Raw genomic sequence first — 24827 nt, 5'->3', positions numbered from 1 at the left:
TTAGGAAGAAACACATAATCTGTGAAGACAGCCTACACAGTGGGTATGTGTTATGACCCAGGTTAAGGGGAGGCAACGTAAAGGAGTGAAAAACTCAGTCAGTGGCTGCAGATGGCCTAGCGGTTTCTAGGTTGCACCCCATGTACGGGGATGCAGTTCTCCATGCGGATGGCTTGGGTTCTAGTCCAACCAGTGGCTCCTATCCCGCTTGTCATTCCCCACCCTCTCTCCCTGGTTTCTTACTCTATCCACTGTCCTATTAAATAAAGAGACCAGTCCAAAAAAACAACTATGAATCAAAAAAAATAATCTTTATAGCAAAACAATTTAAAACAAATTCACAAAGAGAAGGAAAAATGGTGACATAAACCATGCTTCTGATCCCAGCTGAAGTTTGAGAGAAAAGGGGGAGGAGCTTGATTCAGGCTTTTGAAAATGAGCCCACAGGTGCAGCTGATCAGAGGTTGATTGCGTATGGAGGTCAGGTAGTTCCTCGAGAAAAAACTGCAGGTCTGTGTATTAGCCTGTATCTGCACAGGTAAAAAGAGCGAGAGATCTTCGGTGAATCAAATTTACAATAAATAATAGAACTTATTGTGCACAATGAAGAAAGTACAAATGGTTCTCTGCTCTTTTGGCTGCAAAATAGGAAGGAAGAAAACAGGTAGGACATGCATAGGTGGAGACAATATTGTCAGGCCACATTGAATTAAATCAAAAACATCAAAAGAAGGCGACAATAAAGCCTCCTCTTCTGCCTGACAGGAAACATAAGCCTTGTGTAGAGTGTTGTTTATTTTTTATCCATAAATATATTTCAGGATGATAAAGGGAAACACCCCACATGAACTACTTAAAGATGATAAAATAAGATAGTAAAATGATAATATTCACTTGTTGAAACACTTAATGAATTCGTTTTAAACTACTATTGTACATATTTAAACAAGACATATGATCACAACAAAGTGACCATATTGCCTTAAGTGAGTACCGTGTGGTGCGTAGCCCTGCAGTAGAAACGTAATGCTTGACACCTCTGATGGATGGCTACAGCCGAGCATCAGGAAATGTTTTTACATTCACTTCACTAGTCATTCGTTTTTCTTGGCTGGAAGCCCTGAGCGGGCGAGAAACACCGGAAGCAGAGCTAGTGCTCCCAGAGCCACAGCCATCAGAGGTCGGTAAAAAAGCCAGCCTGCTCCGATGGTGAGCAGAGACAGAGAGCAGGAGATGCATATGGCAAATATCTTCAGCCCCACAGACACCAGATCTCTGAGAACAGGAACCCAATCCACTGTCGGCAAAAAAAAACAAACAGAGAGGGGCACACATGAGAGATACAGGAAGAGAAATCCACGAACGTATATAAATGTACTGAATCAGTGAGTAAATGTTTACCCAAAGTGTAGATGATGCGCATGGTCAGCTGTATACTCAGGAACATGAGCGCCCAGCCTGCAGCCCTCAGTCCCCACGTCTTCAGACTGTTGGACTGGTGTTCTTTCTCAAAAACCTCCTATAGAAAGAAAACCACTGCATCAAACCTCCAGAACCAAGTGGAATATAACTACACACATATAGAAAATGACTACTTGTTTACCCCCAAAAACAAAAAGGTATTGACCAAACACCCCACTGCTGTGTCAAACGAATGAAGTGAAGTGAAGTCCACTCTGACCTTTGCAGAGAGCTCTTCCTGGTACAAGATCTCCAGAGTGTCTCCTGACCTGGTTTTAAAAGGCATCAGCTGCTCTCCTCTCTGCATGGCCACGACACTGACCTGAAAACAGATAACGTTTACCAGTGTCTGAAGAGGAATATCTCTATAAGCTTGAATAGTATTGGCTCTACAACAAGTAAAAGTTCCAGTGAGGGCTGAAATAATTACTGGAGTACTACGCGGTAAAAAAAAATAACAAGCATTTTTTTTTTTTTTTTGGGGTCACGATTCGATTAAGAATCTATTTTCGATTCAAACCAATTCTGGATTCATGGATCCATGGATTCAAAGTCTATTTTTCAATTAGTACATACTTCAGGATCTACTCCAGTCATCTGTGAGACTGGCTGAATTTCTTGCTGCTCCAATTGGCATTTCGCTGAGTTAAAGAGCTAGCCTTACCACTTAGCTAATGAAACAGGTTTTTGATTTTTGGAAGTTATGAATCTATTTCAAATCTCAGAAGATAAGAATCTCGATGTTTACATGAATCGATTTTTTTTCCTACCGCTATGCAAAATATCCCCCGGTTCTCTAGTGCAGGCTGTACATCTTATGTACTCGCTACTAATCTTTATAGTGTTGTCTTTGTGCAGAGAGAATCACTTCACCGTTTAACTGAACGCAGGGCCTTACTACACCTTATAGAGCAAAACATTTAGAGTGAAACGAATCAACAGATGAACTGATCATGATAATAAGTCAGCAATACTTTCAATTCTTACAGCTGCAATTTAAAAAGACCGCATAGCAACGGTCGAGAGTATGATAAATACCAAGACATGTAGATTATAGTGGGGTCACAGTGGAAATACATGATGCAGAGAATGCTTTGAGTCAGTAACATGATGTTGTACTGTAACCATGAGTGAGATGAATACTGTGATTGCTCATGTGCCAAAGCAACTCACAGTTTTAGTGGGGCCGAGGATAGACGTCTCGCCACTCAGTCCAGCATAGGAAAATCTTACACGCACATCCCCAACCTAATGGATAAAAAAAAAACCTCAATAATAACACAAATTTGACTCGTAAAAAAAAACAGAGGCCGACATCTCTGTATGTGTGAGATTTTTACATTGGAGCACCTACCTCCGGCCTGCGAGGGGACTGAGTGTGATAGAAGTAATCGTCATCAATGGATAGAAAAGGGTCCACGTAAGAGGCGGGAAAATCCTTCAAACTCAGCGTCTGGAAGTCATTAATCTGCTCCACAAGGCCTGAGGAAGAGCGCGCGATGAACGGATGAATCATGAGTGACATGAAATACAGTCTCTGTGTCATTCTTGTATGTTTGTGTCTTTGTGTTCAGATACCTTTGGAGAGAATGAAAGCTCCAACTCTGACCTCAGGAGCCACCACTGTGACACTCTCCACCGCCATGGCACTGAGATTCAAACATGTCTTTAGAGATGACCTGCTCACTTTTTTTTAATTTAACACAATAAAACAGAATAACTTTAAAACCATCAGAATACCTTGGGTTCTGGTGACCAATTTCCTTGTCAAAGTTACGACTGTTGATCAGCTCTGATTTCCACTCGGTGTCTAAAGAAGAGGAATCACATATAAAGCTTCAAATACAGTCAATACATTTCACACAAACGTAAAAGCAGTTACCCACTTCAAGCTTAATACAACATTTCCTGCAAATGCAATAGCTATTATCTTTGCAGGGATTTGTTTTTTATTTACTTACACTTTACACCTGCTAATAGGTTCAAGTCAGCTCATTAGAAAAAATTCCAGGTTTGGGCAGAGCGGGTCAAAACATGTCAAAGCAGCGCTCTGAGTATATTATAAATAACTTACAGAAACATTGAATGTAATATAGGCTGTGCATTAACAAGTCCACCTTATCTCCCTCTCTCTCTCTCTCTCTCTCTCAAACAGGCACACAGCTTTGTCACTCCATGTCAGTTCACTGAATTGTTTTGAGGCATGTACGTGTCTTATTTAAATAGATTTGTTTAATAAGGATTTCTCTGCTGCAGGTTCATCTGTTCAGCAGAAGGGAGGATGAATGAGTGCGTTTGGTCCAAAAAGAAAGCGATTTAATGGCCTATGAACTATTTAAACAAAATATGTCTGCATGTCGAAAGCCAAAAACTTGAATATACATTTATAACAGTCTAGCATTCTTTGAATAATAATTAAAAAATTAACATATTTTAGGATTTAAGACAGTCTGACCACAAATGAAAGGCTTACAAATGACTAATAAATGACATGAAGTCAACTTAAACTGATGTCTGTGAATGGAGGACAGAGTCGGATAAAAGCTGCAGATCTGTATTACGTTTGTGGATTATTACGTTTGTGTGCTGTTATAACACTGGCGGGTGTTACAAGCAGGGTGTTAAAGGGCAGATGAATGGAAAGAAATACTCACTGTAGGTGTATGTCGTCTCAGTTTTGGTCTCGCCATTCTCCTGGTAGTCCCTGAAATTGGTCACACAGTAACAAACCCACCTCAGTCTAAAAAAACTCTGTTCACTGTTTTTTTTATTTACACCTCACTCAACCGTGAATGTCGACAGACTGATGGGCATGATGAAAGACTCACTTGCTGTCATGGTACTCCACCCACTGATACATCTCCACCTGCCTCTGCAGCTTCACCGCCTGCACCTCCACTCTGTAGTTGGGGTCATACAGGGGCTACACAGACACACATGCAGAAGATCATTGAATAATATTATGATTGTTTCAGCTAATCACTGGTCAAGTAGTGGTCAGACAATGATCAATCTACCTGTGAGGTGTGAAGCTTTGCAGACAGATGAACTAAATGGTTGTTGTTCTGTTGGTTGAGGCTGGAGAAAGACTCCAACGATACGACTTGAGACAAACCCTCATCCAGAGAAGATGCTGTTCGCAGAGCCCGTCCCTGTAAGTGAGCATGCAAGGTCCTTAAGTCTGCTAACGCACCAATCTGACTTTAACAGTGTACATTAGCTTTGATGTGTAATGTAACACGTGAATGCAACTTGTTTTCCACTGTGTGTTGTTGTTGTTGTTTTTTTTTTACCTCATTGGTAAAGAGAACATAAATCGAAAGGAAAAACAGTCCTATGCCCAAGACTGTCCCCCCTGCTGTTTCACCTAAACGCTCCAGGAATCCGGGGTTGGACTTGACGGACACACGTTTGTGCTTGTTTGGGTCTAGATCTGAAAACTGAGACAAACAGGCAAGATAATCAGAGGCCAAACAAACAAACAGCCACATTTCTGGAGGACCGATGAACGATATAATGGACTTCAAGAGTAAGACTTGATGAAATGCGGCCAAATGTCAGTTTATCTGGGTAGTGGGTTTAAATCTGAAAGAACATGTGACAATGGCAGCTCCTGTCACTGACATCAATGCTTTGATTCAGATTCAGACGACTTCATTAATTACAGAAGGGCTATTCACCAGTCACTTTGAGGTGAAAACTTAACCTTAACTGTTATTACCACACAGATGTGGAAATCTTTAATGACAAGTTAGTTAGATCATACTGTTTATCTACTTTCACATCATTTAAAACAGATTAATGTATCTAGAAAATAGCCTTCATTACAGGAAGGCATGTGGAAGGTGATTTATGTTATTTCATTGCAGCTTGTCAGGGGAGCAGGGCGTGAACACCTGACACACCTCTTTTGTTTTGTGCTAAACTTACTCCCAAACCTCTTTTTCAGGTTTTCTATGGATAAAGTCACGTGTGACCTGTGACAAGCTGGTGTTTTTCAGCTTTCTCTAAAGTGTTCATTTAACACACAGACTCAACCAGCACGTTAAAATGATTACACTTAAGTTGAAGATGACTTTTAGGCTACAGTAAGGTCTGATGAAACTTGCTGAAAAACACGTCAGTGATATGTATGTGCAGTAACTTCAGCTGCATACTCATATCTGACAACCGGAAATGTAAACGATCTTGAGCACGAGAAATGGATTACTTACTGTCTGTGCTGAAGACATGTTTCAGTTCGGTTCTAGTCCTCGGTTTATTGGTGATGTTGGAAGTTTGGAAGATATTCTTCTTCTTCTTCTTCTTCTTCTTATCTTTGGTGTTCAGTGGCATCTGGCTTTCCAGGAAGTTGCATTACTGCCATCTGCTGGATCGTAACTACCCCTCACATGTCTTAATCCTCCTCAACACACCTGTTCTCAAAAGAGAATTAAACAGGCATCTACGGCCTCTCCCTCTTTCACCACACTCCAAAATACTTTTTAAATCCGTCTCGCTCCATTTCTGACATCGTGCTCTGTCTATGTGTTTAATACTTCCTACAATTAATAAGAACGAGTTCAATTGTTTCTGCTAGATTGCACACCACACAAAGATCAGATGGATGTTTAAAAGGTGAATTCTCCGTGTCCTCTTGTTTACAATAGCCTCAGTGTTCACATCAAATTTGAGCTGATCATCCAAAAAAGTATTTGTACAATCTTAACATCTCAACGATTCACTCCATGGCTGCCTCTCTCTTAAGTCTAAAATCAAAGACTAGTTCCCTTGTTTTAGAAACGCTCAAGTTTAATAAGTTGTTAACACACCAAGAAATACAATCAGGTAGAGCCTCCCCATGGTCTGAGACTAGACTAGCAGAGCAGTGTCATCTCAAAAATCTGACCAGGTAGCTGCCCTCCTGAGCGCTCTTGCAAGCATCATTGTACATAATGAAGAGGAGGGGGAAGGGGGACGTATCCTTGTGGGGAGCAGGTGGACATGGTAAGGGAGTCTGACAAGTGACAATTTAAAGACACCCTCTGCGTTCTGTCAGTCAGAAAGTCCATAACCAACAGCACATTTTTTTCTGTTTAGGATAAGGCTGCATGGTAGTCATAGCTGATGAAAAATCAGCAAACAAGAGCCGAGCATGACTTGATAGCTTTTCTAAATGTTTGTATGTTTGTTAGTTATTCAAAAAAAGCTTTGCATCCTCCACACCTCTCACTGCCTGGTAGGAAAACTGAAGTTGATCAAGTTTATTCTCCTGATAAGAGAACAGGACTCTTCACAATCCTTTCATAATTGGTTATAATTGGTAGTGCAACCCATCTAAAACTAATACGCTTGGGATGTTAATGTGTTTAAGATGATCTCTTACACCTATTAAAATATTAAAAGCAAAAAAAGTACAAATAAATAAGATCAGATTGTCTAAGTGTTATTATAGTGGTTTGCTTAAAAACAAAAATTCCAAGAACATTGGCCAACAAGCAGATCTTCCAAGCTGTGTGTGGATTTTGTGAACCTGCAGGCTGAGCCATCACTGGTAGCATATTGTGGCTGCCCATGTTAAATGAAAGCAGAGTTGAGAGATAAGGGGGTATTTTATTTAAAAGTGCTTTACAAAATGTCTCCTTATTGCTAGAGCAGGCAGGCCAGTTTTCTTTGGTAGAAGAAAGTGATGCATCCATATCTACACCTGGTAATGAATCTTACTGCAGAGTGATACGCTGTATCAAAAAGGTTTTAGAGTAGTTCTGGCTGTACGTCCGCAAATAACATCACAATAATCCAAAACAGAAAGGAAAACTGCTTCAATTTTTATTTTTCCAGTACATAAAGGGAAGCAAGATTTATTTCAACAAAAAGAAAGGCCAGTTCATGTGGGCCCTGAAGGTCAACGACAAAAACATTTATATGAACATATTTCATGAAAGGAAAAATATTTCACACAATGCAAAAATCTTAAATAAAATGCAAAAAAACACAGTTTTACAAAACACAGTTTTACAAAACACAAATACACACACACACACACACACACACACACACACACACACACACACACACACACACACACACACACACAAACACAAACACAAACAAGCATATGTGTGATCCATAAGACGATTATTCAAAATTAGAACACAAAGTATTTACTGTCACAAATCATCAACACTAATGTGTCTCTCTCTGTTACACATATGCGCTGCTGATACACACACACACACGCACACACACTCAGGCATGCAGGAAAAGCACTGAGACTCAGCGAGGCTGTTCATCAGGTGAAGAGACTGATAGGATGCAGGAGTACGATATTATTGTGCTCGGAACTGGACTGAAGGTAAGACAACCTATAAGATTGAAAAATATAAACAATCGAAAGAGACAAAAAGGGAAAACATTTCAACCATCTTTTACTTCACTGCTACAAATACTTTAGGTTCACTAACACTGCCAATGAGGAAAAGTCTCCTTAGTGCATGTAGAAAAGTGTCATGGGTAATTGTAATTAAGGGTATCTTTGCATTTTAAATGCAGACATTTTTTTCTACTCTCACAAGATGCTTTAATTAATACCCAAACTAAGATCAATTTAGACATGTTTTTAGTAAACATGATGGTTGAGTTTCTTTCAGTGAATGAGTAAAAGCCTTTTCATTCAGTCATATTAAGGGACTTACCACGATGATGTCATTATGCTGGCCTTAATCTGTAAATTGAATGAGCGATTGAAGAGCTGCTTAACTTTAACTTCTTTAATTGACATAATCAGTCCTCTTCATTTCATTATCATTATAGTTGCTAATATTAATATCAGACCATAATCATAGCTGTTAATACTAATACTGTACACTGATACTTAACCCATTATTACTGGAATTGTAATACATTTGTTTTATTCATTGAAACAAACAAAATGAGAGTCTGGAGTGCTCTGAATTCAGACAAAGTAGTACGATGAAGTTTCTCTTTGGAGGAAAACACAGAAACTCAGATACCAGACAACCAGAAATGGTATGTATTTAAGTAGCTGATTGTGTGCTGTGACTTCACCCTGAAGAAGGCTGTTTGTGTCGCTACAGTGGGTTCTTTGTTTTGCTAAATGTTGCTTAGTGCTGTGCTCATGGGGGATTACTATTGGGTATTTGTAAATACTATGACAAAGAATACGGTCCAGACCTGCTCTTTTTGTAAAGTGTCTTGAGATAACATTTGTTGTCAATTGGCCATATACAAATAAAGATTGATGATTGACAAACTGCTAACTACGGCACGTTATTGTGAATATCCGTCTGTGTCAGGAATGCGTCCTCTCCGCTTTATTGTCTCAAAATGGGAAAAAGGTTCTTCACATCGATAAGAATCCTTACTACGGAGGAGAGAGTGCGTCCATTTCCCCCCTCGAGCAGGTGCATTCACACATACACAAACAACACAAAAGCAGCTGCTGCTACAATGCTGATTTGATTGTGTTATACTATTCTTTATTTTTTATACATTACAGCTGTACAAGAAGTTCAAAGTTCCTGGCTGTGCCAAGTCATTAGGGCGTGGAAAAGAGTGGAATATTGACCTCATCCCCAAGTTTTTTCTTGCAAATGGTGAGTGTTTTGTTTTGTTCTATTTTAGTGTGAGTATGTGCATTACTTGAACCCTCTGTTGTGTTTGCACTAGGTGAGCTTGTGAGAATCCTGGTGCACACTGAGGTTACTCGATATTTGGACTTCAAAGTTGTTGAAGGCAGCTATGTTTACAAAGCGGGGAAAGTGCATAAAGTCCCCGGCACAGAGGAAGAGGCCCAAACTTCAGGTGATAAGCAAACACCTGCATACGCACGCTCATATCTCTATTAAATATCATTCACTAAAGCATACCTTTCAGATCTGATGGGCATGTTTGACAAGAGGAGGTTCAGGAAGCTGCTGCACTTGGCCCAAAACTTTGACATTAGGAACCCTCGAACCTACCACAACGTGGACCCTAACAAAACCACAGCACGGGACCTGTTTTGTCGATTTGACTTGGGACAAGACGTTCAGGAGTTCACAGGTCATGCCATTGCCTTACACAGCAACGAAAGGTCAGACACAAGAATTCCAAATTAACCAGATAACAAATAATGACAGCTGATCCTTGAATTAAAAACCTGCCTGGACTGATTTACTGTCCTCTGGCCTCCCTGTAGTTATCTGGATCAGCCGTGTCTGGAAACCATCAGACGGATCAGGCTGTACTCTGAGTCTCTGACCCGCCACAACACCAGTCCATACCTGTACCCTGTGTATGGGCTGGGAGAACTACCGCAAGGATTTGCCCGGTAACAGAAAATCTTGGATCTTGAAAAAACTTCAGTAGTTAACTTGAAATGAGAATACACTCATCAAAACAGATGTCATGATGCATTTTAATGTCAAAAGATGACTTTCCAGATGTTATTATGTCACTTTTAATGAGTTTTAATGAGTTGTGTTGAATCTGTGTGTTTCAGACTGAGTGCAGAATATGGAGGAACCTTCCTGATGAACAGAGCAGTGGAAGAGGTCTTGATGGACAACGGCAAAGTGAAAGCTGTGAAATCTGAGGGGAAGGCAAGAGCTACTTAATGTAGACAAGGGGTTGGAAATGCAGCAGCACAGTTGTGTCCTCAGTGATTCAGTCCCTTTTGTCTCTCTCTCTCTCTACAACAGCTGTTCCAGTGTCAACAGCTCATCTGCGACCCCAGCTACGTCCCTAACAGAGTGAGGAAAGCAGGTCATGTGATAAGAGTCATCTGTTTATTAAATCATCCAGTTAAAAACACCCACGAGGCAAACTCCTGTCAGATCATCATCCCTCAAACACAACTTCACAGGAAATCCGGTAGTATGTTTTTTCATGTCAAACCATACTTGCATGTGGGTTGCAAAGATTCAGATTAGATCAGAAAAGCTGATCACACCGACTTATAATTCTCAGTAAATCCTCTTCTCTTTTGTCTGTGCAGATGTTTACATTTCTGTGGTGTCCTACACGCACAGCGTGGCATCAGATGGGCTGTACATCGCCACAGTTAGCACAACTGTAGAAACAAACAACCCTGAGAAAGAAATCCAGCCAGCACTGGAGCTTCTCGAGCCTATCATTCAAAAGTAAATCTCGTTACTAAGACATTCGTTTTGGCCGTTTGTAAAATATCATTTGACCTCATTTCCTCTCACCCTTTAGGTTTGCTTCAGTAAGCGACCTGCTAGTTCCCAATGAAGATGGAAAAAATAGTCAGGTAATGAGATCGCTCAAGCAGATTTATCTCTATGTACATGGATGTATTTTTTTTTAAACGTAGTCATGTTTCTCCTCTAGATTTTTGTGTCCCGCTCATATGATGAAACAAACCACTTTGTGTCTGAAGTTGAGGACATTAAAGAAATGTACCTGCGGATCACAGGAGCAGAGCTGTGCTTCAGAAGGTCGCAGAGACACCAATCTCACACCTCTGATGATGACTGAGAGACACTGTCAACATACTTCCATGGCAGGGACTCCTTAGTAGAGTCAGCTGTCTTTTGATCGAATGATTGGCTGTTTGATCCCAGTTCCCCCAGTACACAGGTCGAATTGTCCTTTGACAAGACACTGAACCCTTAATAGCCAGTGGTGTGTGAATGTGTATGAATAGGATTCGTTTATAAATACTGATGGACACTTTACATAACATCCTCTGACATCAATTTATGAGTAAAAGGGGGAATGTGACATGTTGTCAGTTGTAAAGCAAAGGGTGCTACTTGTACTGTGTCGTGATTTGACATTCTGTAAACTGTGATTTCAATGTTGTTTGCATTTTTTTGGTGTTTGGAACTGTAATACTTTGAATCTATCAATACACATTTTTGCAACATAGTACTTAGGTTTTTTTTGGGCTTGTATGCCTTCATTTTAGAGACAGGACAGTAGATAGTCAGAAACCAGGGAGACACAGAGTGGGGAATGATGTGTGGGCAAGGTCGGATTTGTCTGTCCGCTCGGAGGATTATAGCCTCCGCAACAGCGTTATTATCAAACATGTTTTTATGTGTTATTTCCTAATCGCTGCCAGTCTTCTATTATCATTGTGTAAAGTATGCATGCAGTCCCCTGCATGGGAACGACATGTTGTACTGTTCAGACTGTTGTGCAGCATATGGCACAGAGGCAGCTGATTAGAGATGATGTGCAAGCAGAGGATTTGCGGACTCTCTTATCTATGGAGGCTTATGAATTAGAAAGACAAAGCTTATGAAATGTGTCATGTGCTGCACAGGCAGCTTGTTGGTGGCAGCACTGCTGGGGGCTGACAGAAAGAATAAAAGAGGATTTACAGCATGAAGGACACTCAGCAGCAACACCTCAGGCAGAGAGCTGGAACATATTTACACAAAGAAATCTTACTTTATTTATGAACATTTTTACCAGTTTCATCTTCAGCTGTGTCTTTAAAAATGAATAATTCATATAGGGCTCATTTGATATCTATTTTACATATTTAGCACATCAGATTATTGTCATTGGGTATTTTTTTATTGCATTTAAAGCTTTTAAATACACATTTTACACACTAAAACAACATTTCTATACATTTATTACAGTCCAATCCTCTATCATGGTTGTCCTTCGTTACATTTCCATGAGCGCTTGTGCAAACTTTTTGTACAGTCAAACAAACTCACAAACACCGACTGTCTGTAATGTCTGACAGAAACCCCAACGTACACCTTTTATGAAACAGCGCGTTGCTCTGATGCATTTTTTACACCTTAATCTCATAGAATAAGAGATGCAAACTAATTTCTGAATAGTTTCTGTAGGGCATGATTTCACACTGAGTTTCTTTGGAAGCTTGTTGCAGAAGAACAACAATCCCAGAGATCATTCATGAACCTGTAATCCTTATCTGTAGAAATCAGGCCTAGTTTCTGATGACATCACAACACTTATTCCTGCGTCACTTCCAGTGCCGTGCTGACAGGCGGAGGGATCAGACCGGCAGCTACAAGTCTTCGCTCACTGGTTAGGAAGTTGAAGGTTGCACATGCGTTTGGCTGCAAAACGGCAGAGACGAGGAACAAAGACAGAGACGTAAATTTGGGCAGCTTAATGAGTCTTACACCTTAACGGAGTGACGATGTTCACTCAAATTAACTGGACGATATTTACCGTGTCTTGCACCTCCACAGCGATGCCTTTCTTCTTGAGTAGAGCAAGGACCAAAGGGCTAATTCTTTCAACTCTTGCGCCTGTTCCTAGTATGAGAATCTCTGCAGAAACAAGAACACATGCCAAATTGCATCATGAAATGAAAATATTTATTGAGAGCTGCAGAGAAAGGGTTACTTATTGACAAATGTTTTTGAAGATCTTCAGTAATGATGGTATTCCTCCCTCCAGCAAAGCTCAGAAACATGTTTATTCATTCCATTTTTCAACCGTTTATACATTTAGGTCTGTGGTGCTTTAATTTCTACCTATTCTTGGTTCGATCATGTGAAAAAGTGAAACACTTTGTTCTGTGATGTCTTTATTACTGCCAACCTGCAAAGGGAGAGAGAGAGAGAGAGAGACAATAAGAGATTTAAAGCGATAAAAACCTCAAACAGCATAGATTAAATCTCTACAAAACAGAATATGAGAGAACAGTCTACGAGCTGTAAAGGTAGTTTGTGAAGTGATCTCACGTTCCACTGGAGGATAGCAGGAGGCAGCACAGCACAGGGCCCGAGCACCCTGTTACCATCTATGTTGAATCCATGAGCACTGTAGCTGTGAATCATGAGGCCGCCGCCTGGCTCCTTCTGCATGACAGACACCGTGGTGCGCTGGTACATTTCATCATCACTGGGACCCAATCGATGTGCACGGGCCAGCAATGGACTGCAAACCAAACCAGATCAAATAAGTTACCACCAACTGTATGTAAACTACACAAGAATAATCCTTGCTCCTTAACTTACGAGCATTAATATTGCAAAGAGTGCTTGAGGCTTGAGTCAGCCTCTCTGTAATTATATATTTATTGTCTTTTTATATAAATCAAGGGGTACTACAGAACTTTGCCATGTGGCTCAGATCAAAAGCCAAAAATCTTCTGCCAACATGCTGAGAGGACTGAGCGCCAAAAGCATGAGGCCTGTTTCTGGAGAGAAGAAGCAGCCAAGAAACAAGCATTTCTGCTTGTCTGCATCACATGTTAGTCTGTTGTTGTCCTACTTTCCCTTCCTGAGAGAGAGTGGCCTGGAACAAAAACCTGAGCACGCTCAGAAATCTTAAGTACCGGTAGTTAGTTGAGTAGTTTGTTGATGTAAAGTGTCCTGCTATAACATTTGTTATGAATTGGTGCAATACAAATAAAGATCGACTGAGATGTGATGCCCTATCTTATCAAGTCTTGCCAGTTGGGTTTTAAATGCGACACAGCAGAGGAGCTGTGAGGTGGCACCGCCTGTGAAGGTGACGACTGACTCCACCAGATGGAGCCACAGAATATTTTTGACTGACGAACAAGCTAAAGGCCTCTTTCTAAGAGGACCTTCATTTAATGCAAAAACTCATTATTGACTGGTGCTTAGCCATGTCTCCACCAATCAGATCTTTAACAGCCCTTGTAAAAAAATGACATTCATATTAAAACAGCACAAAATATTTAGTGGCACTGGTTACTGTTATTAGTGTTTTTTGTTAAATAATACATTAATAATACCTTAATAAATCAGTTAGAATTGAGGTTTGTGAGATTTCACAGATTGTGAAATTGTGAAACTTACAGAATAATAAATAAATTATATTTACGCCTAAATGAAAAATAAGTTTGCAGTTCTACTCAACATGACACTTATAGAAATTACGCCAGGGTAAAAGGCCGACTATTACCCTGGTGTTTCAAAACAGCACGAAATTTAGGCTACACCAAGCCATGCCTTCATGGATGTGTGTGTGTGTGTGTGTGTGTGTGTGTGTGTGTGTGTGTGTGTACATAGGCTACATTACATTTTGGGTATACAGTAACCACAAGCTTTAAAATGAAAAAAGCAGCCCCACCTTAAGAGAGCTGGTATTGTCCTGGAGGAGAAGATAAATCCCTGTGTTGACCTCTGGAGGAAGGATCTGGCATACTGCAAGCTGGCCATGTTGAAGAGAAAACTCAACAACCGGCGCCACACAGGGGGGACACAATTCTCTGTAACACCAGCAGCTTCTTTCCGGTGTTGTGTATCGCAAAATCGAGCAATATATATATATATATATATATATATATATATATATATATATATATATATATATTTACAGTCTATGATATATATTTATATATATATATATATATATATATATATATATATATATTTTTTTTTTTTTTTTTTTTTTTTACACATTTGTGGTAGTCCAGTCTATGGGTAGTCGTAGTCCTCATAGAATTTTCCAATGTATCATTTTTTGTCATCATGTATGATACCGCTAGATAAATGTTGTTTGTTAATTTACAAACATTTTACAATTACAACGATTCAAAGTCTGAGAAAAATCATGACTATTTGTAAAAGGTCCTCTGTTGATCCTCAATGATGATGAAAAATGTTTGTATAATAAACTGGAGTTTGTCATTTCTCAGATGTATTGATGGTATTTTGTCCACGTGTTGTGTGTAAAATTAAAAAAAAGGACTTAATGAGCCACTTAAAATCTTCACAGTTATTCATAAACTGTTCTTGTCACCATAATAAGCTTAACAGATCCGTGTATCACTGCATAACTTTAAATATTAATGGAGTTTTTACTGGCTGGCCTCAATATAATCCACGTAATAGTAAATGTTAAACTTTTAGAACAATTTTATATGGTACCAATGCAACTCTAAAATATCACTTTATAATCTTAATAATGTCGCAATAAAATGTCAACAGCATCAGGATAGAGGATGAACTATCGCCTCTGCGTTTGATTAAAATGTCTTGTGGGTGTGTTCATGCAGTAAGAGCGCCTCCTGCGGATCTCACAGGCAACAGTCACAGGTCAGATGATCAGGTCTGAGCTACATTGTAAATACACAGCAGAGATCCGCCGGGGCCATGCATTCATGGGCTCTTTAAATCACCTCCAGAGGAGCAGATTTTTTTTCACTCCCCGCCTTCAGATACAGTATTTACATTTATCCACCTCGCTTTGGCGTGTTGAACCATTGATAGAGTATGTACCGGTCTCTGTACGCTTTTCGGTCTTCGGAGCCCAACTCGCTGCACTTCGCGGCCGGAGAAAGCTTCCTAATCCTGGAGAGGAGCAACAAACACTGGTGGCTGGGGTCCCGCTGTAGCTCGGGGGAAACTGGTTACATCCCGTCCTCATACATCGAAAAAGTACAGGTAAACACATATTTCTGAGCAGGCTCTTGTCACTCTTATCGTTTCAGTGGATACAAGAGCAGGAGCACACTGAGGTGAAGTGGAAGCTAGTGAATGCGTATGAACGGTGATGGGATCGACACAGACAGGTCCCGTGTTACTGCTATAGTGCTGCAGGACAGGCCGTGTTGTAGCTCGCTGCTGATTGTTGGCAAGGTAGAAATGCTTGTTTGCTGAGGCAAAACATTTAAATGATCTGCAAAGGGTTACATCACGGGGGTCTTGGCCTTCTGCACTGCAGCTGCTCACTGCGACAGAGAGGAGATGGGACAGGATGGGGGTAGACACAGGGTAGGATGTGATACAGAACAGAGTCAAGGACAGAGCCAACAAGACGCAAAGCCATTGTTTACCTGTGACTCAGTAATATTATCAAACATGTATCCCAACTAGTTTCGACCAAGTAGCCACCTCTACATAGATTGATCTCAGTCACACCCTCATGTGCTCCACAGTGAGGATTTTCTAAGGTCCCAGACTTACAGTGAACCAGTCACAGCATGTATTTAGGAAAATCACAGGTTCACATACAGCAGCAGGCTAGGAATGCTCTCTCCGATTGGTAATGGACTTGTCTGTAGAGGTTTAATAAGGCGGAATCTGAAGCCTCAGTGGTTAAAAAGCTGTTTTTTTTGTTTGTTAGATAACTGCCCCAGTTTGAGCCTGCCTGAAGTCACACTTGTCCCCGAGCAGCAGATCTGTTTTGTTTAAAGTTTAATAATTGTTTTAATAAATATTTAATTAGGTCCATTTTTCTCTGGTCTGGTTCCAGGCTCCGGAGCAGGACGAGGTGCTGCAGTCTATAGACAGAGCCATCGAAGGAATCCATAATGTAGCCTTAAAAAATGGAGGCAAATACAATCTTGAACAGAGAGATGTTCTACAGTGAGTACAAAGCAATCAAAGACGAAGAAGAAAAAAAAAAACATTTCTGAGACTGAATGTGTGCTGTGATTTATCATCTATATTCCCTTTTGTGTTGTAGGAAGTTGATCCATCATAGAAAGGAGACTCTCTCACGGCGGAGTTCCTCGTCTGCCAGTCACAAACCAGGCATCCCATCCTCCAGCAGTGAAATATCTCTCAGTCAGACTCCTCCTCCACCCAATGGCCTTAACCGAGACTATGGACGACAGGGGGGCGTGCCGCTATCAGGAAGCATGGACAATATGCAGGGAGAACAGGGCGTTTATCAGGTATCACACTCCCACAGTACTCAGCAATCAAATGTTTAGAATGGTCCCCTTTTCTCTGTCCGCTCTTTAAACACTTCCAGCTTCTGTTCTGGAAAGTGTCATATCAATAATAACTCATTAATGCTCAATTTATTGAACATGTATTAAACACAACTAATCTACATGTATTTCCTTGACACATGATATTGCCCAGCATGTGTGCACATGGAATAGCAGCATTTTAAGGATTAAAATGTGTCTTCTTCCTTCATTTGATGAAAACTACAATTATATTATAGAGGCATTCACAAGAGACCAAAATTAGAATTAAACCAATATTATGCTGATGCCGTGCATAGTTGAACGTACTGTCTTGCATATTACAGTGTTACAAGCTGGAATTCAGAGAGAATTGTTTTGGCTTTTACTTTATAACTAACAAGCACAGACAAAAAAAATACAAAAAGAGAGTGGCCATATATGAAGCGGAAGGCATCTGATCAAAGTTTGGAGGTTCAAAGCCAAAATCTTAAGCCTTTTCATATTTTCATTTGTAAATCATTTTGAATACTACTACCTCCCCAGCTTCATAATTATAGACTATTATGTTTTGTTTCCATTTCATACAACCCTAATAAAATCCACTTGAATTTGCAGTTGTTAAATGAAAATATATATATTTTAAATTAAAGGGAAGTGAATACTAATGCAAGGCACTGGGGTGTATAGAAACACACACACACACACACTAAGTATTTCCTCATATTAAGCTGTACATGTTTAATTTAAGCTCCACTGTTTCCTTCTGCAGGTGCCACCTCAAGCTCGACGTGCCGCACCGATCACTCCTCCTCCCCCTGAAAAACAGCGAAACAGCCGGCGTGCAGGTGAGAACTCAGACAGCAGCGGTGTGTTCACAACATTGTAGGTTTATTATACATTTCACAACATAAGTGTTTTTGCTGAGGCTATCTGCTGTAGCTTTGTACTTCACAAACACTCTATTCTTAGTCCAGTCACTTCTGCTCTCTCTCCTCTCTGTAACTGGAGCTCTCTCTCTCTCTCTCTCTCTCTCTCCCTCTCTCTCTCAGCAGAGCCAGAGCCCCCCTCCCGAGGGACCTCTCTCCCTCCGTCCCCTGCTCCCTCCCTCTCAATAAGCACCACCTCCATAGAGTCTGGCTCCTCCCACTCTCTGGTCTCCTCTGATGTTAGTCTGCCCAGTGTGTCCAGCACCCCCCCTCCTCCAGTGCCGTCCCGTGTGAAGCCCTCTGCATCATCTCTAGATGGGCCCTCCCCTGACCCTTCTCTTCATTTGGCTCCTGCAAAGAAGAGTCCGGCTCCTCAGCCTCCTCAGCCCTCAGCAACCCCTCCTCCTTCACAGCCTGCGGCAGAGGAGGACCAGCCAGAAAATGAATGGCCGGTTGCCCCCCCTTCAGTTGCTGGCAGCCCTCCTGGCAGCCCCACTGCGTCTGAACCGGTTCCCATGACTATCGGGGCCGAGTTGATCGAGCTGGTGCGGAAGAACACAGGCCTGAGCTACGAGCTGTCGAGGGTTGCCGTGGGTGTGGTGGTAGGCCACCTGCAGACAGCCTTACCTCAGGCCTCCCGTGCTCTGGAGCAGGTCCTTCTCTCGCTGGTGGAGAGCAAGGTCAGTATGTTTACTTTACATCAGCATCCTGGGGCTGTGCCAGCTTAAAGGAGAATACCGGTGTAGTTTAGAGTTACAGCTCAGTCTGCATTTAGCTGACATTTCTCAGGGACCACAGTTCTCACAGTATCACTTACTCATTTCCTGTTTGTACCACGCAGAGGCAAGCTTTGCAGTGTCAAACCAAGCTGAAAGATATCAGCTAATTCTCTCCTGTCATATATTTCTGTATAGGTGTAAGGTTGTTGTTAGTGGGTAGAGTGTGATGTAAACTCTCAAACAGCAGTAGCTGAAAGCTTCTGGCTACAATCGTTGTTTACATGGAGACGCCTGCGCACACCGTGGCCCTGCTCATCTAAGAAAAAGCCGAAATGTTTTTGCTAATAGCCTTGCGGTTATGATGCACGTATTATACGGAGGCAATAGTCCTCAGCACAGAAAAAGAAAAAGCCTAACTAGGGTTGACACAATACCAGAATTCTTAACTTTGATATGATAGTAGTAAAAATCAAATTATATCGATATTTGTTTTGATACCATTGCAACACAACTAGAACGGCTAGGGAAAATCTTGCACACTGTCTAAATTGCACAAATACACTGGCAATATTTGGTACAGAAACTTTGACACTTTGTATTGAAACTTCATCGTGCAGTAGTTTACCTGCAATCCTTGATGGATTCATTCCTCTCCTTCCGCACCTGCCTTATTGCATAGATGACGTTTTTTAAAGCTTGCTTACTTCTCAGTACTATAGGTTTTTAAAAAATACTTATTTCCTCCACCAAGACACAGTTATGTCTGATGCATTACTTTTTATTAGATTAAACCCAAAGGAAAGACAATTATTTTACAACTGTCATCTCAGTCTGTTTGCACTTTTTACAGAGTGTGTTGGTTATTTCATCGACATATTACAAATAATGTCTTTTTTCACCTTCAACACTCTGCATAACACTGTTTTTCAGGAAGAAACCCAAATAAATCCAATGTTCGCTTGTTACCCCACACCAAAAAGCAGAAAATGAACGTTAGCCACAGGCTAGTTTGCGAGCATAGTGTAATATTTAGCAACTAAAGAACCAGAATAGAGGTACAGGGAGAGTGAATAGTGGATATTAAAAATTCAACATGCAGCCAAAAACATAGCTCTCAATGGAAGCTAATAATGTTTTGTATCCTCTGGCTGAGCCATTAAGCAATTCTGTTGTTTGCTGCCTTACTTATACATGTAAAAATGTTTGGCTAACACAGTGTCGTTTCGTCCCTTAAAATGTATTAAAAGCAGGTTTAAAGACCAAACACTTTTGAACTGTTTAATATCATTGTGTGAAATGTCACTCAGGTTTTGTTAGTTCCATTAAAAAGGAAATGTAGAGGTATAGATCAGGAGTGTCTATGACAGAGAAGGAAATGTCCAGTCTCTGGACTGGTATTTAAGTATCAGCAGAAACAGGTGTGTCATGATGTCTATTGTCCCTGTAGGTTTTGAGTACAGCGCTGCCACAGGGTCAGGTTTGTCATGATGAACAGAGATTGGAGGTGATCTTCAGCGACCTCACCCGGCACCGTGATGACTCCCAGCAGCGGAGCTGGGCGTTACATGAAGACCACGCTCTCATTGCCTGCTATCTGGAAGAGCTGCTGAAGATACTGGTATGATGCAGACGGCTGCTGACCCCTCACTCCTGCAAAAAAAAAATGGTTTAGAAATGTCTGCTGGCCCCTTTTTTCTTATTTAAAAAAGTTCAAAGTGATTTTGTAACTCAAATCCAGATGGATTTCAGACTTTTTACACTTTTTAAAACACAGGTTGCATGTTTCTAACAGTTATAGAAACAAGTAGTGAACAAACATGATAGTAGCTCCAACTTGAGTAATTATGTTTTATATATTAATATAAATTAAACCTATTCAGTTATGCCTGAAAAGGACATTTCAGGAAGCGCTGTCCTCAGAATGAAATGCAACGTTCTCACTTGGGATCAGTCAGTGATGTGCCCACAGGAGGACCCGTCCAGATGTCGTGCTGTAAATTCCAGACATATTTGATAGGATCAGAGCGGCTCAGACGACTTTACAAATCCAACCGTGTGGTTAAGGACTGGATCTGTAAACTCATCAGGCTGCCAAATGTTCTTTGTTGGCAGGTTGTCCCGACCACAACTCAGATCAAGGCTGAGATGTCCTGCTGAGCTGTCAGTGGGCTCCATAATCCCGTGGTGTGTTCAGGGGACACCACAGATTCTAAAGTTACATAGTTACTACGTTATTATATCATTGCTTACAACTAAAGGATGGGTTATTTCCTCCTCTTCAGACTGATGCTGATCCAGAGGTGTGCAAGAGGATGTGCAAGGCAAACCACTACGAGAATGTGCTGTCTCTGGTGTCATATTATCAGATGGTAAGACAAAATGAAGGAGAAATTTAAAATTTAAAAAATGAATTTTGCTGTTGGCTTAATTTCTGGTTCGGGTGTTTTGTAATCATTTGGTATCTTAAATTATGAAGCATCTCCCAGAATCATGAGTCCACCCAGTGTTCAGTCTGGTTTGCTTCAGTGAAAGTTAAACCTCATAATGACGTTGAGTGTACGGTCGGTTGGCGTTTAGTCATTGTTGTAACCGTGTGACTGTGCAGGAGCTTCGAGTGTCTTTACGGCTGTTGCTGCTTAAAGTGTTCGGTGCCATGTGCAGCCTGGACGCTGCCCTCATCTCCACCTTCCTCAACTCCATCCTCCCCATGGAGCTGGCCAGGGACCTTCAGACCGACACACAAGGTGGGCGTCTTTACCCTCACGGGGTTCTGCTCATGTTGTACTCCCCGAGCGAAACATCAAACATGACTCTGAATGACTTTTTCTTGCCTGTTTTGCTTTCCTCAGAACACCAGAAAATTTGCTACACAGCTCTGGTTCTTACAATGATCTTCTCGATGGGTGAACAGGTGCCATATCATCACTACGGTATGCCATGGAACAAATACGAATATTTACCTCTGCCAATGAAAACAAAAACATTTCTGATGAACAGTGCTAATCATTCCAGAAGAGTAATAAACAACTTTGTGTTATAAGTCTGACTTGATCATGAAAGGTTTTCCATCCTCAAACCAATCCAGAAGTTTGACACACATGCATTCAAAGGTGTATTTAAAGGATTGTGTCTTCTTTATCAAGACATAATCCTTTCCCTCTCTGCTTTCAGAACACTTGAATGCAGACTTTGTTCAGTTTCTGCTGGGCGTGGTGGAGGATGGGCTTCCCTCTGATCCAACAGAGCAGCTGCCTGACATCTTCCTGAACCTCCTGCTGTCCTTCAACCTGCACCACACAGGTGAGGACAGGCAACATGCAGCTCTTTTACGAGACATTTTCATTTATTGTAGCAGGAAACAAGCAGCACTAGTAGAAAGAAAACCCTGAGCGTCCTAGTGTTGTGAAGCTGACCTACAGAAGAGATTGTATTGCCTGACTCTGGAAACTCTGTCTTATCTGTGTTTGCAGCACCCAGCAACAATGTGATCATGCAGGAGCTGAAGAAGAAAAATGTCAAGATCCTGTCAGAGAAAGTGCTGCTGCTCCTGAACAGGGGAGGTAAAACACCAGCGTTTGCTGTGTTTCTCATTTTGCGTTTACACTTTCTCACCACTAATGTCATCACTCACTTTGTGTCATCCTCACCTCCAGATGACCCGGTGTGTATGTTTAAACACACACCGCCTGCACCGCACTCAGTGCTCAAGTTTCTGCAGGATGTTTTTGCCAGCAGAGAGACAGCTGACATCTTTTACCGCACTGACATGATGGTGATGATTGACATTGCTGTTCGCCAAATATCTGACCTTTCACCTGGGGAGAAGGTGAGACCTGGAAATACCACCTAGCTATTGTTTGATTATGCTTTCAATGTATGATTCCACATTTTGGGAAATACACATGGTCACTCTAGCATCAACCTTCCTAATTACTTCCTGGCAATATTCACATATTGACTTTCCTCTGATATGCTCAAATGCTGTTAACATGTTGTTCTGCTGTGTTCAAGGTTGTTACTCTGATAAGATTGGGTTTTTAGATAATTGTCATCAATCTATTGATCTATTGCTTCAAAATTGACCATGGAATGAAAAGCCAATGAATAGTGAAAATCCAGAGGGGAATCTGGCAATCTATAAAGATAAAATAACATGTTGGATAATCCAGCAGTTAACATTATCGCACGCCACTGACCTTAAAATAATACTGTTTGCTTGGACGTGTTTGAAAGTCATTTATGTGAGCTGTGTGCGCACTGATACTTTTAAATACGGATAAATACATTTATTTGAATTGTATTGAATTGAAAGGACTTCCAAGCTTACATAATGTGAGCCTTGAACAAATAACTAATGAAACCATAGGTATGTAAGCGCTGGACTTCTAGCATCAGTTGTCTAAAGGTAGCTAATAGATTGTTAGAAATGTTGTTTTACTTTGAGATACGTAAAAGATTTCCCTCTTCTATCTATTGTCCTAACACTTGCTCATTTTTTGAGAAGTGGTGAATCGATTATAATCATCAGATAAAATGCATTTATGTTATAGAAATCCTGGAACACAGCATCACAACTTTATAACAGCTTTTGAGCATCCCACTTTGAGCCTGGCATCAGAGGGAATTGGCAGCTATCTGGAAATGGGTCCTTATAAATGTTGAACAACTTTTTCAATGATGCATCAAACCTTTGCTTCCTTGTCTGATTATAATTTTCTCTCCCACGCTCCCTCTGAAGCTGAGGATGGAGTACCTCTCCCTCATGCACTCCATAATGCGCTCAACAGACTACCTGGAGCACCAGCACCGCCTGTCTGACCTGCAGGGGGCGCTGCGCAGGATTCTCAATGAGGAAGAAGATCCAGGAGAAGAGGAAGGGAGCGCTACAGCAAAGCAGATGGATAAACTAATTGTGCAGCAGATCTTCAAGGAGTACCCGCAGATTTGTGAAAGCCAGGACTAACCATATCAGTATCAGGCTCACACACTGTAGTCTGCTCCTGTCCGCTGCAGGGAGGTACAATAAAGCTTGAAGAAGAGGAACTGTTGTTTGATGGGACGCCCTGTTTACTGTGCCAGTTTTGCCAATTCTTTCTTGGACTCTTCATCAAAGACTGCAGCATGCACAGATTATTTTTGTGGATGGAGATTTGTTCTTTTCAGAGGAAAAAAATATGACAAATGCCCAAATCTGTGAGGCTTTGTCATTATTGGAGATTAAAAATAGCCAAAACATAGGCCTAACAGTAAAATCATGGCAATAATCACTTTAAAAACAAACATAAAGAATATGTATGCACTCAAAGTGCTTTGAGTTTAAAGTAACAGTAACCAAGACTAAAACTATTTTTTAACAAGATAATTTTATTTTTTGGATCAACTCAAATATGTGAATGAATAAAGCAGATTTGATGTTATGTTACACTTTTTGGTGCCAACTGTTCTCAGATTGCTTTGACCCTTTCTGTGCTTCCCTGTAAATGGGACCAAACTACGGTGTGTGACTGAAAGCAATTTTCTCTTAACTGACAAAATACTCTTAAGACCCAACTTTCCTCTATCACTCATCTCACTGTTCATTATAAGTAGAATTAAAATCAAGTGACATATAGTGAAAAAAGCACATTCTGACTCACGTGTAATCATAAATTAAGAAGTTAGCTGAGGAATTGCTGCTACATATCGAGTCTCTCCTCTAGCTTCGTCTGCAGTTTGTTTTTTTTACAGCTGGTACTTTTGCCCTATTCTGCTTTTTCAACACTAAAAGACGATCATGCATACTTACATTTGCAAATACTCCGCAAGCATCAGAACTCAATGACTGTTTACAGATTGCCTGTTAGACTGAAGGGTTTCTGTCTTTATGCTGCGCTCTTGTTACATTCTTACTGTGCTGCACTAAGGCCGTATAGAGTCTTGCTGTAATATACGGAGTATTGGCTTATGAAAGCTGTAGCTGACATGGTTCTGCACTTACTATCCAAATTATTCGTTCTTTCGATGTTACCGCTTCTTACCCGAGGGAGGCAAAGTCTAGAACGTTTCTTTTATCTCCTTGTGGTTTGAATACTTCAATACCAACATGGACAATTCCGTTTTTCTCCC

At 40.9% G+C, this 24827-nt stretch overlaps 4 protein-coding genes across 5 annotated transcripts; 2 read left to right on the top strand and 2 right to left on the bottom strand.

The window, feature by feature from the left end:
- Positions 1-296: 296 nt before the first annotated feature.
- Positions 297-5788, bottom strand: LOC132977903 (transmembrane protein 43). Its single transcript, XM_061042823.1, has 12 exons — positions 5676-5788; positions 4755-4901; positions 4479-4613; positions 4290-4384; positions 4116-4165; positions 3202-3271; positions 3040-3110; positions 2816-2943; positions 2635-2709; positions 1682-1783; positions 1402-1519; positions 297-1297 (listed from the first exon to the last, which is right to left on the bottom strand). The coding sequence occupies exons 1-12, from the start codon at positions 5691-5693 to the stop codon at positions 1095-1097; spliced, it is 1212 nt and encodes a 403-aa protein (XP_060898806.1). The 5' UTR covers positions 5694-5788; the 3' UTR covers positions 297-1094.
- Positions 5789-7709: 1921 nt separating this feature from the next.
- Positions 7710-11272, top strand: zgc:112334 (uncharacterized protein LOC619199 homolog). Its single transcript, XM_061041856.1, has 11 exons — positions 7710-7795; positions 8757-8864; positions 8960-9056; positions 9130-9264; positions 9337-9535; positions 9641-9772; positions 9944-10043; positions 10143-10314; positions 10439-10583; positions 10660-10714; positions 10795-11272. Exons 1-11 carry the CDS (start codon positions 7754-7756, stop codon positions 10939-10941), a joined length of 1332 nt encoding a protein of 443 aa, XP_060897839.1. The 5' UTR covers positions 7710-7753; the 3' UTR covers positions 10942-11272.
- A 570-nt stretch (positions 11273-11842) lies between these two features.
- ndufaf3 (NADH:ubiquinone oxidoreductase complex assembly factor) lies at positions 11843-14662 on the bottom strand. The gene is made up of 5 exons (XM_061042822.1): positions 14506-14662; positions 13146-13341; positions 12936-13002; positions 12628-12728; positions 11843-12512 (listed from the first exon to the last, which is right to left on the bottom strand). The coding sequence occupies exons 1-5, from the start codon at positions 14592-14594 to the stop codon at positions 12405-12407; spliced, it is 561 nt and encodes a 186-aa protein (XP_060898805.1). The 5' UTR covers positions 14595-14662; the 3' UTR covers positions 11843-12404.
- Positions 14663-15456: 794 nt separating this feature from the next.
- On the top strand, positions 15457-23991 carry LOC132977895 (NCK-interacting protein with SH3 domain-like). Of its 2 annotated transcripts, none has more exons than XM_061042815.1 (13): positions 15457-15821; positions 16633-16745; positions 16846-17056; positions 17847-17922; positions 18130-18683; positions 20170-20340; positions 21005-21091; positions 21328-21466; positions 21572-21652; positions 21894-22022; positions 22193-22282; positions 22376-22548; positions 23461-23991. In XM_061042815.1, exons 1-13 carry the CDS (start codon positions 15651-15653, stop codon positions 23683-23685), a joined length of 2220 nt encoding a protein of 739 aa, XP_060898798.1. In that variant the 5' UTR covers positions 15457-15650; the 3' UTR covers positions 23686-23991. The 2 variants fall into 2 exon arrangements, with proteins under 2 accessions (XP_060898798.1, XP_060898797.1); XM_061042814.1 differs by having other exon boundaries at positions 18127-18683.
- The last annotated feature ends 836 nt before the right edge of the window (positions 23992-24827 follow it).

The sequence above is a fragment of the Labrus mixtus genome, chromosome 7 (genome assembly GCF_963584025.1).
Source record: "Labrus mixtus chromosome 7, fLabMix1.1, whole genome shotgun sequence".
NCBI lineage: Eukaryota > Metazoa > Chordata > Actinopteri > Labriformes > Labridae > Labrus > Labrus mixtus.
This window is presented reverse-complemented; position numbering and strand designations above follow the sequence as displayed.